Raw genomic sequence first — 13,331 nt, 5'->3', positions numbered from 1 at the left:
GGTTCCAACAGCTTTTTTTCTGTTAGACATGTACCACATTGGTACGGTTTTATTAGGATTAGGTCTGACTTTATCAGGACACCTTAGCAATGTTAGACATGGGCTTTTTGTGTACAGTTGTTCATTGTGGGCACTGAAGAATTTGAGGTAGATGTGGTATCTAAGGCAGAAACATTGCCATATGCAAATTAGGATCAGGGGTTAGGGGTTAAAGGTTAAGGTTAGGGGTTATGGTTAGGGTTAAGGGTTAGGTTTAGAGGTCGTTTGTCTTAAATGCCACATTTACCTTCTGAATAGAGTCATTAAATTTAGTTTGCCTTGTACTATTTACTGACAAAAATATTGTGGATCTGAAAATAATACTTCAAAGTAGATTACGATAGGACCCTTATATTTCTATCTGAAAAGATTAAACAATTAGCTTTAGTTAGATCAAACTTGAAACACATTTGATGAACCTGGAACATGACATGAAGGTCCCCACAAAACCAAGGTCTGGTCATCTTTAACTACAAAGCAGCAAACCTGACTGTTAACAACTCTTGATTTGATTTGTAATATCCTCAGGATTTCATGATGGAGCTGACAGCACATCAGAACAGTGTCGGCAATGCACTCCAGGAAGGCAATTATCTCATCATTGAAAACAAAGTGTCTGAAGAAGAGGAGAATGAAGTCCGAGAACAGATGATCTTATTGAATACCAGATGGGAGAACCTGAGAATATCTGCTATGGACAGACAGGCTAAGTATGTCATGAGGGTCTATTTGTATAATTTTGCTCAAAATAAGAATTGTCATGCTGGAAGTTATACAAATAGCAAGAACATGTTATGTTATGTGAGTTTTGCGCAGCAGTATTCTATGATATGTGAAAACTCAATGTCAGCTGATGCCTGTGCCTTGTTCAAATCTAGCCACTTTTCTGGATCCCGAATGGTTGTGTTACTTTCAATTCGCTAATACATAAGGGATGAAATCAAAACTCAACCGACAGTTGAGTGCCAGTTCCATCCAGGTTTCCATTGTTTAGAACAATAGAAACTGGATGGAACCGGGCTGAATTGTCAATCTGCATGGGCTAAGCCCTATTCTCCATGGTATGCTCATACATGTGTTGATCGAAAATAATTTTTATCCACCAGACAAGTGAGGAACCTTTCCTGTTGGATGGGTTTGGGGTGATAAGGCACAGTCCTGCTAACAGACATGAATGTTCACCCTCTTATGTCATTACCCTCCAGGTTACATGAAGTCTTGATGACTCTTCAGCAGAAGCAGCTAGATGACTTGGGAGAATGGTTGGCCAAGACTGAAGAGAGAATAGCCACACAGGAATCGCTTGGCTCAGATCTGGCACAGATCAGAGAACAAGTAGATGAACACAAGGTAGGGTGTAGTATAGAATGAGGTTTGTTTACTACAGATATGGCTCAGATCAGAGTACAAGTTACATTTTGAATAAGTTAACATTGGAAACTTGTTTCCAACAAGATGTTATTATAGGGGACATGACCAGCTTATTGTAGAGCATACCTGTTAATTCAGTTCCCAAAACGCACTTGACATATTTCCCTCAAATGTGGCTCAAATCAGTAATGTAGAAAAACACCAAATTTGTCTACTTGAACGTTTAGATTAGGAATACAAGACTGAGAAAAGTTGATAAAGCACAGTTTGATCAACTTTATGGTGTATGGTTTGGTGGACTAGTGGTTTCCCTAGAAAATTGTTGGTCATCAGATACATACATGAAAGCTTTCAGTTATAGGACCAGTGAAGTTATAGGCCTATACTAAGATCAGCTCGTAATAGGCAAGAATTATTTGGTTTTTGGTATTGCGCATATCAATAAAGTCCCACTTACACCTGCGTAAGTTCACAAAAGTGTGCATCAGTCAAGCAATACGTATGTGGTGCGCCAATAGAGGCGTACCGTGGCCGCTCCTACCAGGGGTGCTACAGGGCAACACCTTGTTGTTTGTGCATCCCTACTACAAAGCAACTGGTCTCATTGCCAATGGCACCATTTGATAACTTCCATTCAATAACCAGAGTGCAAATGTTGACCTCAAGTTTAAACTTGAGGTCAACATTTGCACTCTGGTTATTGAATGGAAGTTATCAAATGGTGCCATTGGCAATGAGACCAGTTGCTTTGTAGTATGGAGTATGAGTTTTTGTACCCAAAGTATTCACAGGTATTCCATGAGTGCACAAGTCTATTTGGGATTTTTTTTTAATGAATCCTGATAAATTGGTCTTTTTTAGATCTCAATGTTGCTTGCCTTAGCCATAATGTAAAATAGGTTCTGAACAAGAACACTTAATTGTTAGATAACCAGGTTTTAAATAAGAAAGTAAAAAGAAGAGCATTTACATTGTTTGTGACTTGTTGAGTTTGTGTTTTCAATTTTGCAGAGACTTCAAGAGGATCTAGAGACACAACAAATGCAGGTCAACTCCTTGACTCATATGGTGGTAGTAGTGGATGAAAACAGCCCTGAAAATAGTAAGTAATTGAAAAGGGCTATTACAATTGAAACCTACACCCCTATCCCCCTGTGGAAGTTGACACTGATATATATGGCAATGCCAGTTGAACTATATGGTCAATGCGGGTGAAATTTTTGCCCAGTTTATGTCTAAGTTCGGTGGAAAAAAATGGACAATTTTGAATTCCAATTGGATTTTACAGAATGTGTCACCTATTTAGGGAAGTTTACTTGAAATTCCAACATTTCTGTACCTTTTAAATGGATTTAGCTGAAAATGGTTGGATTTTGAAATGGCTAAAACTGTTGAATTTGGTTGGAATACCAAAATCTTTCTCAGGGTGGTGTTCAGGAAACCGTTCAGACTTCACACATAAGTCAAGTAAAACAGAACTAAGGTTTAAAACAGTCCTACTTTTACACAAGTGTTTCAACTACTTTTACTAGGTTTGTAGTTTTGTTAATGGTAACAAACCAAAAAGATTGATGCAGCCCTATAAGACCAAATTAAAAAAAGGTTTGTCTCAAAAACTAATGCGAAATGCGTTTTTATTTTTTTTCTAAAGATTTGTTTCAAATGTGAAAAAACCTCAAAGCCCTATTCTACTGTATGAAGTGTTGTATTGAACAATTACTTGATGCTGCTATTGTATTGTGAAGTAATCTAAGAGCAGGGGTCTAAAATTGTTAAAACAGCATTTCGATCATATTTTTACTCTTTTTCTGAAAAAAAAAAGAAGAAAAAAGGTTGTTTTTTACTAATGTAGGTGAATAAACTAATGCGCACAGGAGCTTTGAGACAAACTTTTTTTTTATTTGGCCTAAGGTAACTAAGTTGGCCCTCTCTCTTCCCCATCTGTAATGAAACCAAACATACAGGACTATAACAAAACATGATCACCATTTTCATTCCCTCTTTGTTTTGTTTGAAGGGTTCCATAAATCTTTTGTTTGGTGTGTTAATTATACCTTTCATTAGAGGATATCGTTCTATTTGATATTTTGGCTCAAATTTCTGCGTAAGATTCAAAGTTTTAAAACCTTAACAGCAACTATTGCTACATGATTTCACCACACAAGATGTATACATAACCGAATGATATCAATCTATAATAGATAAAATTCCAGCACCCTCCTTCCTACAACCTATTACACTGTTTACAAAACATCTCTTAGAAGTTATCTGTGGTATGTAGCTTCCCTTTACACAGAAACTATGTTATAAATGTTGTGTTTACATTAGGTAAACCTCTTGTGCCTGTGTGTATATAAAGTCAACTACCAGACTACAGACTAGCTATGAATTATGTATAATCTAGAGTACTTATTTTCTTAGAGAGTTTGATTTGTAGCCCGTTGAAGAGGTGTTTATAGAATCATTATGAGCCAAAATACTCTCATCTGCAACGGTGTAGTTCAATAAGCTCCATTTGAAAAGCACAGCTCATAATTTGACTTGATGTTGTGGGGGATGAGTTTTTGTATCCAACATATTCAAAGGTCATTTGCTGAGTGTATTAAGGTTAACCCCCTGAGCACTATCTGCCAATCTAACATTGCCTTTGATTGGTCAATTATGTGATATCTTCACTTTAATCACCATTCAGAATGGAGCTTTGCAAATAATTCACCCCAATTTTTTTGGTGGAGAAATTATTCTAACAATGTTGCTGATTGGTCCAGTTGATAATGAAAACTTCTTTTTGACCAATAGGCAGGTAGTTCTCATAGGGTTAAAGAACTGTGCACTTATGGATGAGCATGTGTGAGATGTCAGTGGATGTGTTTATTCAATAAAACATTATTTGCTCTGGGATTCCTCTAAGTGTTATTCTCCAGACAAAAACTAGGATTTATACTCCATCTGTTTTTTGCTTATGCAAATTACTGCTTTTGATTGGTCAAAATTCCCTAATCCTGGAAATTTGATACCAGAAGGAAATATCACAGGCATATATCACCAGGAGGTGCGGGCGAGCTGCCGCCCTTCCCCCTGCAAAAAGGTACACTTTTCAGGGAAAAACTTTCCAAGAAGGACCAAATTAGAAAGAGATTAACGAAGGGACCACTTTTCATGTTTAAAATAACCTGAAACAACCATTTGAACTTTTTATTTTTTGGAAATCTTGCTAGGGAACTGGATATGATATTGGCGTCTGAAGGTGCATACTGATGTCAAAGGTCATATTGGATAAACTTGTCAAACCAGATGAAAGTGTCAAATTGGTTTGTCTCATCTCACTTTGGCAGAAATAACAATAATGAAGGAAGCCTTCATCAGTGGTGATGTCAAAGTCACTGGAGAAGAACCGGGGGTCAGCCTTCTGGTATATCAATGACCCCTTTTTCAAAGCCTATTTTGGTATATGAATGGGTCCTATTTTCAAAATTTTCTCAATTCTTTTCGGAAAACAGCCCAATTTTTCCTTAATCTAGCCAAAATTTTCAAAATTTTCCCAAAATGTTGGGAAAATTTGTAAAAACTAAGACAATTTTGGGTAAATTCGGCCAAAATTTTGACTTTTGGTATACCAATGGGTCCAAATTTCTTGAAAAATTGGTATATTTATGGGTCTACTTCCAAAATCTCAGCGGCACGTCCCTACCAAAACCAAACTTGAGTACCCCGGAGAAGAACATTTGAAGTCAAGTTGATTAATAGTTGCAACTTCACCAACAGGTTCATTGGTTGAAACTTGTGGTTTGAGAAATGACTTGCTTGACAAATTGGGCTTAAAATAGAAATGATAAACTGAAAAAATATAGGCTCCAGGCCTAATTATTTCATGTACGTAATTTATGGTGTTTGGTAGTTGCAGTTGGCATGAAATAATCACCTACTACATTCCAGTTGACAAGTGAGTTCAACAAACCATTATCTATGGTATACATACTGATGCATTAGCAATACTATCTTGGTGGTGGGTGTGGAAAATAAGTACACTGAGTCATATTATGTGACCTGTTCAAACCCAGACAATGTTGGCAGACATGATTTTGAGATAAAAGGGCACCATAAGATAGGTACCATGAACTTCTGTCAACTCAAATTTTTGAACTCATTTGTTGTGATACTCTTAGTATACAAATATTGAATGTTTATGAGTGCAACATCAAGCATATTTTCATGAGGTGAAATTTGGACTGTTCCATATAAAAAGGCTTTGCAGAGTTGAAAGGAACAGTTCATATTCACTGAATGAAAATATTCTTTACTGCGAAGGAATAAAAACACTCAATTTGTTTTCTATAATTCGTATATAAATTTCTTTTCTTCCACTTAATTTCATAAATCAGTAGGACAACAAAAAAGATAAAAAAAAGTATTTATACAACATTTAATTTAATTGTTACTTTATTGGAACTGGTTAGGCCTACATATGTGACCTGATCCACTCAGACTAAAGTCGGAAATTTCGAAAATTGCTCAGTACCTGAACTTGCTGATGTTGAATCCCCACGTCTCTTGAATACTTGGTTGCAAAGTTATGACAATTATAAATATCCATTTTCTTATATTTTTTATTGTTTTTTCTCCTCCTTTTTGCCTATATTTTAGTTTCATTATTGCTGACTTTAGCCAGATCTGATCACATATTTATGACAAATGGTAAAGTAACATAAATACAACCTGTATGATCTCAACTTTCAATTTTTTTTCTTCATCACATCAGCCACAGAAGTCCTTGAAGAGCAACTCACCAACCTGGGCGAGCGATGGGCCAACGTCTGCCAATGGACAGAGCAGAGATGGGCCATGCTGCAAGAGGTTCTTGTCTACTGGCAGACATTCTCACAGGAACAGGTCAAGTTTGATGACTGGCTGGCAGAGAAAGAGAACGTCTTAGCTAAGATGAGATTACAGGATATCACAAACACAGATGAGGCCATGGAAAGGATTAAACAACTAAAGGTAAGATTATTTTTCAAGTTGTGTGGTCTATTTTGGAGGTGTGAGGGCCCTGCCTAATATGTAGTTGATAGTGAGTTCAATAGGCTATCTGTATAAACTGTAGTTAGTACATAGATGTGACTTTTATCGATCTTGTTTATGAAATCAATCAGCTGGAGTATAGTACGCAACCTTGTTTAATGAATGAATGTTTTCAGTCCTCACCCTTCCTCTCTCTCTTCTCATCTCTCTCCCTCTTGTTCTCTTTTTCTCTCTATCTCTCCCTGACTCCTCTCATTCTCTCACTGTAGTCCATTTGGCTTCCTCAAGGCAGTGACATCAGTATTTTGCTGCAGTTACTTCATACATGTACAGATGCACTGCATTTGATCACGCATAAACATGCAAATTTGTTCAGTCAACATGCATGATTTTATACTATGCCCACAAGAGCACGCACCAACGGCACTATTTTGAAGAAGCCAAATGCTCACATTATATCTCTCACTCTTACTCACTGCTCTTACTCACTGCTCTTCTCTCTCTTGCAGGGCTATTCCATTTGAAATCCATACACCCCTGTGGAAGATATGACCTTAATCTTCCACAGGGGGATTGTGAATTTCAACTGGGGTTACCTGTATGGGTGACTCCATTTAGAATTTACACCCCCTGTGTGGTAGATTAAGGTCATGTTTCCATAGGGGTGTGATTTTCAAATGGAATGGCCCATACTGTCACTGTATCTCACTGCCTCTCTCTCATGCTTTAACTCGCTCATGTTATATCTATCTTACTTTTTCTCTTCACTCACATAAATGCTCTCTGCTCTTGCATTCTCTCCTCTGCTTCTCTCTCTCAATTTGAAGTTGTGAATTTGTTGTACATTAGTGCTGTGCATTTTAGAAAAGATGTATTTATGTAATTAGATGCTATATGCAAAGTTGATGCATGCCATCCATTTTCATATCATTGAACAACCTTCATCTAGTGTATTTATGTGGGCTATGTGCATTGCAAGTGATTGTAAAATATCTCATTGATATTGATGAAAGCGAATCCAGGTCTGGTTAGGCTGGGCTGAGAAGAGTAAGGTAGTCTTTATAAACTGAGCTCAAAAAGAAACTTATAATTTTTCACAAGGTCATATCTTGAAATCCTGTCCATCAAATTGAACCAAAATTACACACAGGTTTACTTCAATACTCTACTCTTAACACATGTCAGTAACCAAGCAGTTATCCAACTGACACAACAGTAAAATGCACTGACATGGAACAGCTTCCTGGACCACATTCACAGCCCAGCCCTGTTTCATGAAAAAAGTGTATGAAAAGCAGAAAGCAGCACCGTTTTATCATCTGTGCAAGGATTTTGTGTGCATTCTCACAGATTTGTTTGTGCTGGTGCCAAATGTTGGGCTGTGAAAGTGGAGGAAGTCCAGGAAGCTGTCCCATGACAGTGCATTTTGCTGTTGTGTCAGTTGGACAACTGCTTGGTTACTGACATGTGTTTTAAGTAGAGTATTAAGGTAATCCTGTGTGTAATTTTGGTTCATTTTGATTGACAGTATTTTAAGATATGACCTTGTGATTCACAAGTTGTAAAAAATTATAAGTTTCTTTTTGAGCTTAGTTTACTTACAAAATGCATGTTTAGTAACCAGTCTCTTTTATCAAGTGGAAAAAACAATAAGATACAAAGAAAAATGTCAACTGAATACTGATGTCCAATTTATTTCAATAAAAAAACACATGTTGATCAGCGTACTTTGCCCTATACTCTATTAATCTACTCAGAGCATTTCCTAATTTTGAAAAAAAATGCTTAACTGATCCACCTTACATACCAAGCTACATATTGCGGAAGACATGTACCAGATCTGGACCTAAGTGGGTCTGATGAACTCATCTACCAGGACACAGTTCTTTAACACCAATCCCTTTATGCACTCATAGAATGACCTTTGAGTGTGTTGGGTACAAAAACTCATACTCAACAGCCAAAGGCCAAATTTTGGTCAAGGATTTTTTAATGAACGTTAATAGACTGTGATTGGGAATGAGACCATTGGGATATTCCAGATGATATCCACACTCCCTCTGTGGAAGATGTGGAAGTATAAATTTCAAATGGAATGAACACATTATGCTGTTCCATTTGAACTTTGTACACCCTCTGAGAAAGATTCAACTTGAATCTTCCACATAGGGAGGGTGAGTTTCAAATAGAGCTGGTTAATGTGTCAATTCCATTTGCAATTCATACTCCCCCTGTGGAAGATATTTCCAAATCTTCTACAGGGGGAGTGTGGATTTCAAACGGATTACCCCATTAATGGCCAGTCCATAGTGTGTGTGTGAAGGTAGCCCCTATATGTGATTTGCACTATCTTGCTTTTCCTTTCCAGTTATATATGGTAGAAAGACAACAAAGTAGACAACAGAGGGTAATCATGTTATTATGCATTAGTTTGCATCTTGCTCACTATCCAGCACTTTTGACCTTTGACCTTAAATGCAAATTAATCTTGCATGTGATTTATTTTCTGGGTGCTTTTTTTTTCTTGAGCTTTAAATTGTTACTGAATAAGGTGATTGCTTTTACACATATTACTATGATTTCAAATGCAATTCTTGGTTATGATCTGAGAATTCAAACATCTACTGATGTTTGCTTCAAATTCAAAAGTGACCTTTTTCAGAGTCTTAGAGCAGCGATGTAGCTTGCGACACCATCACGGCGTCTTCATTCAGTGTAGTGATGTTTACAATCCTCCGGTCACATGACCACCCATTGATGGCGGCGGGCAGGTCATATCTGGCGTCCCTGTTGAGAGTAGGTTTTAGTGTCTTTATCTCTATGGCTGACACTTGACCACCCGATGTGACTGGAGGATTGTAAACATCACTATGCTGAATGAAGACACTGTGATGATGTTGCAAGCTACGTCGCTGCTAATCAAGACTCTGAAAAGGGAACTTTTGAAGTAAATATCATATGACAGAGTCCAGTATCAGTTTCTTTTTCTTTCTTTTTTAGTAAATCCTCTCACTATTCCTAACTGGAAACATTGTTTTTGGCCTATAAATATCATATTGACACTGTGAACTGTAAAGAATAAAGAATATTGTCAGTCGGGATGCCACATGTCTTGGACAGAACACAATCCACAAGAAATCAATCATGATTGATGTGTTGCAATATAAACACACAACAAATGGCAAGTTAATCAGTGTTGCGGTTTTGGCCCAGCAGCCTCTTAATCGTATCACAGGTTGAAATCCCAGAATACCTCCCAGCCGTGTGGTTGATTTCAGAACACAGTTTTAATGCTGCCACTTAATACAGCAAAGTATTAATTAATTATTCATCTTCTAACAGTGGTTTGGCAGTTTGGATATGTTGATTATTGCTGGATCCTGAGGTGATAAAATGTAATATAATTATTTGGGGGGGGGGGGTAACACAAGTATCTAAGCTTGAAGCAGGCATAGTTCTTGGGCATGTTTAAATTTCTTTCATCACAAATTTATAATGCATGCGTTTTTTATGGTAATATATTTTCTGAGATGATTACATATGCATTTTGTTGAAATGTATGCACACTTGGTTTTATCACTTGAAGCAATTATTGTTTAACTTTTCACTCTCAAATGGAGGATAAATTATGTTTGAAAAGTTCAGTAGTCCAATGTGATATATATCATGTGCTGTCGGGTGTTAAATTATTTACTTTAAAGAGGAAGACCCACCAGAGCCGTTCTTCTGGGGTGAACCAAACCTGTCTGGTAATCAAATTAATCAGTGACAAAAGGTTATCTCTGATTTTACAGGTGCTAATTGATGCAATAACAATAAAACATTTTTAGCACCTGTCAAATTCAGAGATTACCCTGTCACTGAATAATTTGATAACCAGGCAGGTTTAATTCACCTCAGAAGAACTGCTGTGGTAGGGCTTCCTCTTCAATATTGATCTAGTATTTACATTTTAACATACATATCTGTTTTGAATAGTCATTAGCTTACAGTATTGTATTTACCTTAATTAGTGGACCAACCTAATTGCTGATTACAAATATGTCAAATAAAATAATTATCAATACAAAGAATACATAAGGCAGCTTTTGAATATATGGCATTTTACATCTGAACTTTTCATGTTTTCTTAAAGTCAACCAAAGACTAAAGACACATCTATGTGTCAAACGCATATCTCCCAAAGCCACTTACAAATAGGATATAAATAGATGTGAATGTTTAAGTAGGTCACCCTAGTAGGTCAGAGTTGATATGTTATCAAACCTTACATCATATTTGTTGGATTTAAGATTCAAATCACATCTTTTGTTTACATTTACTTCAGCTACTGGAGCAAGAGTTGGAGTTGCAGCACAAGGAATTTGGTAAGCTTAACGGCAGCGCACAGAATCTGGTGACACATCTTGATCAGGATAACCTAGCCATTGACGACATCAGGAGCAGATTGGATGAGTTCTCACAGAGGTGGGATAGTATTGTACAGCAGATGGAGGCACATTCTAAAGCAGTGAGTATTGAGGAACCTAGCAAAATTAAAATGTTCTTACTAATAGCATTTTGTCTCAATATGTGTATATCTTAAACCCCTGAGCACTACCTGTTGATCTAACATTGCCTTTGATTGGTCAATTACATGATATTTTCACTTTAATCACCAATCAGAATGGAGCTTTGGAAACAATTCAACCCAATTTTTTTGCATAGTGAAATTATTCTAACAATGTTGCTGATTGGGCTAATTGATAATGAAAACTTGTTTTTGGCCAACTTACTACCTGTATCTGCGAAGTATAACAACAACACCAATAAATGATACCACTCCAAATTGTTATGTAACTCTTAGTCTCAGCACCCAAGTCAAGTAAATTTGTCCATGAACATGGTCCTAAAACCATAATTCTGCCCATAAGGCACCAGAAACAAATTTGTTTGATCATTGGATCAATATCTTTGGACTAATTAATCAGAATTAGAATTAATGCTAAATTTATACTTTTCAATATCAATACAGGCAAATATTTGTATGTTATCATAATAAAGTTTATTGTATCTATACAATAAACAAATTTACCCCCTGTGAAATAGACTAACCCTGGTCCAAGCTTGTGCTTGGACAAATCAATATGATTGATTTATTGATTGGTTGCATAGTAATGGCTTTATGCAAGAGCCAATGGGTTTAGTGACTATTGTTTGAAGTAGCCAATGGGAAGTAGTCAATAGCCTTGTGATACTGCCCAGTTGGTCAGGGATTAGGCACATTTGCTATCTGTCATGGAAAGGAGTAGGTTTGGTCTCCAATGCGAAGAAAATTTTCCCACCCACCACACCCAAAAAATTAGGTCATATCCCAGTATTCAATACCTTTGTGGACAGTTACTTAGGAGCAGTAGTTGGCTAGGAAGGCTTCCATATCGTGACGGGATATAGAGGTACATAGACCTAAGGGGTAGTGCAGTCTGCATTTTAATGGTAGCTACTGGGCATGGGCAAATTACCAGGAAGAGGGCGGTAGCTGACCAAGGGAGAGGATTCAAGAAGTGCACATTTTAACTTCTCTTGGAGAAGTTAGGCGCATTTGGGTATACAGATCTAGGCGTTCAGGAAATCCCTTTAAAAAGGGCTCTGTAGCTAGCCGGGTAATACATTGCTGTTAACTTCTTTTTAAGCAGTCGGGCCACACTTGCCGAGTGTGGAAAGGGCTCGAGAATACCCTGGAGGGCCCTGTATCTTACAAGAAATTAATTTGGGTTAACTTCTCTGCAAGAAGAAGAGTTGGGCCACACTTGTGTGTGTGTGCAAAAGGGCCAAGGAAATTCCCTGGAGGGCCCCGTATCTTACGAGGAATTAAATTGGGGTTAACTTCTGCAAAAAGAGAAGTTGGGCTACACGTGCATGTGGGCAAAAGGGCCAAGGAAATTCCCGGGAGCGCCCCGTATCGTACGAGGAATTCGTGTTAACTTCTATGCGACACAAGAAGTGGGGCCACACTTGCGTGTGTGCAAAAGGGCTCGGGGTAATACCCTGGAGGGCCCCATATTCATTCATTCATTCATTTTCATTCATTCATTTCTTTCATGCATTTATGTATTGTACAAGGAATTAACTCATATTCAACTCATTCATTTTCATTCATTCATTCATTTCTTCATTGCATTCATTTATGTAACTTTCAAGGAATTAATTTTGGTTAACTTCTCTATGATATGAGAAGATTGGGCCACACTTGTGTGTTTGCAAACGTGCCCGGGGAAATTCCCTGGAGGGCCCGTATCTTATACAAGGAATTAAGTTGGGTTAACTTCTCTGTGAGAAGTTGGGCCACACTTTGTTCGGAGAGGCTCCGTACTTTTACGGATAAGTAATGTAGGCATGGGCTCGGGAAATTTCCGGGAGGGCCCCGTATCTTACGGGTGAGTAATTTAGGAATTGGCTCGGGAAATTCCCGGGAGGGTCCCGTATCTTATACAAGGAATTAAGTTGGGTTAACTTCTCTGTGAGAAGTTGGGCCACACTTTGTTCGGAGAGGCTCCGTACTTTACGGATAAGTAATGTAGGCATGGGCTCGGAAATTACGGGAGGGCCCCGTATCTTCACGGGTGAGTAATTTAGGAATTGGCTCGAAAATTCCGGGAGGGTCCCGTATCTTCGGGTGAGCGGACACTGTGTGTAGATGGGAACAGACTCTGTATTTACGGGAAAGTAAGACTATCCAGTTCAAAAATTGTGGCGGTAAAAAAGGGACAGGGCCACAATTTTATCTTGAATCCAATTATATGAAAATAATTGGATCACCATAGGTAATTGCATAAGTGTTTACAAATAGTAATAATTAAGTAACTAATAAATTTGAGAAATAGTGCATGAGAAGTTGAACGAAATATGTCAAATATCCAGAT

The 13,331-nt window shown here is 37.6% G+C and overlaps 1 protein-coding gene across 1 annotated transcript in view; it reads left to right on the top strand.

The window, feature by feature from the left end:
• Nucleotides 1–13,331, top strand: part of LOC140157258 (utrophin-like) — a 252,448-nt gene that overhangs the window by 237,481 nt on the left and 1,636 nt on the right. The window contains exons 12-16 of the mRNA XM_072180386.1: nucleotides 568–749; nucleotides 1,245–1,389; nucleotides 2,422–2,512; nucleotides 6,170–6,408; nucleotides 10,757–10,939. Of these exons, the coding sequence (XP_072036487.1) occupies nucleotides 568–749; nucleotides 1,245–1,389; nucleotides 2,422–2,512; nucleotides 6,170–6,408; nucleotides 10,757–10,939 (840 nt within the window). The remainder of the gene's footprint in view (nucleotides 1–567; nucleotides 750–1,244; nucleotides 1,390–2,421; nucleotides 2,513–6,169; nucleotides 6,409–10,756; nucleotides 10,940–13,331) is intronic.

This window comes from Amphiura filiformis, chromosome 7 (assembly GCF_039555335.1).
Source record: "Amphiura filiformis chromosome 7, Afil_fr2py, whole genome shotgun sequence".
Taxonomy (NCBI): domain Eukaryota; kingdom Metazoa; phylum Echinodermata; class Ophiuroidea; order Amphilepidida; family Amphiuridae; genus Amphiura; species Amphiura filiformis.
This window is presented reverse-complemented; position numbering and strand designations above follow the sequence as displayed.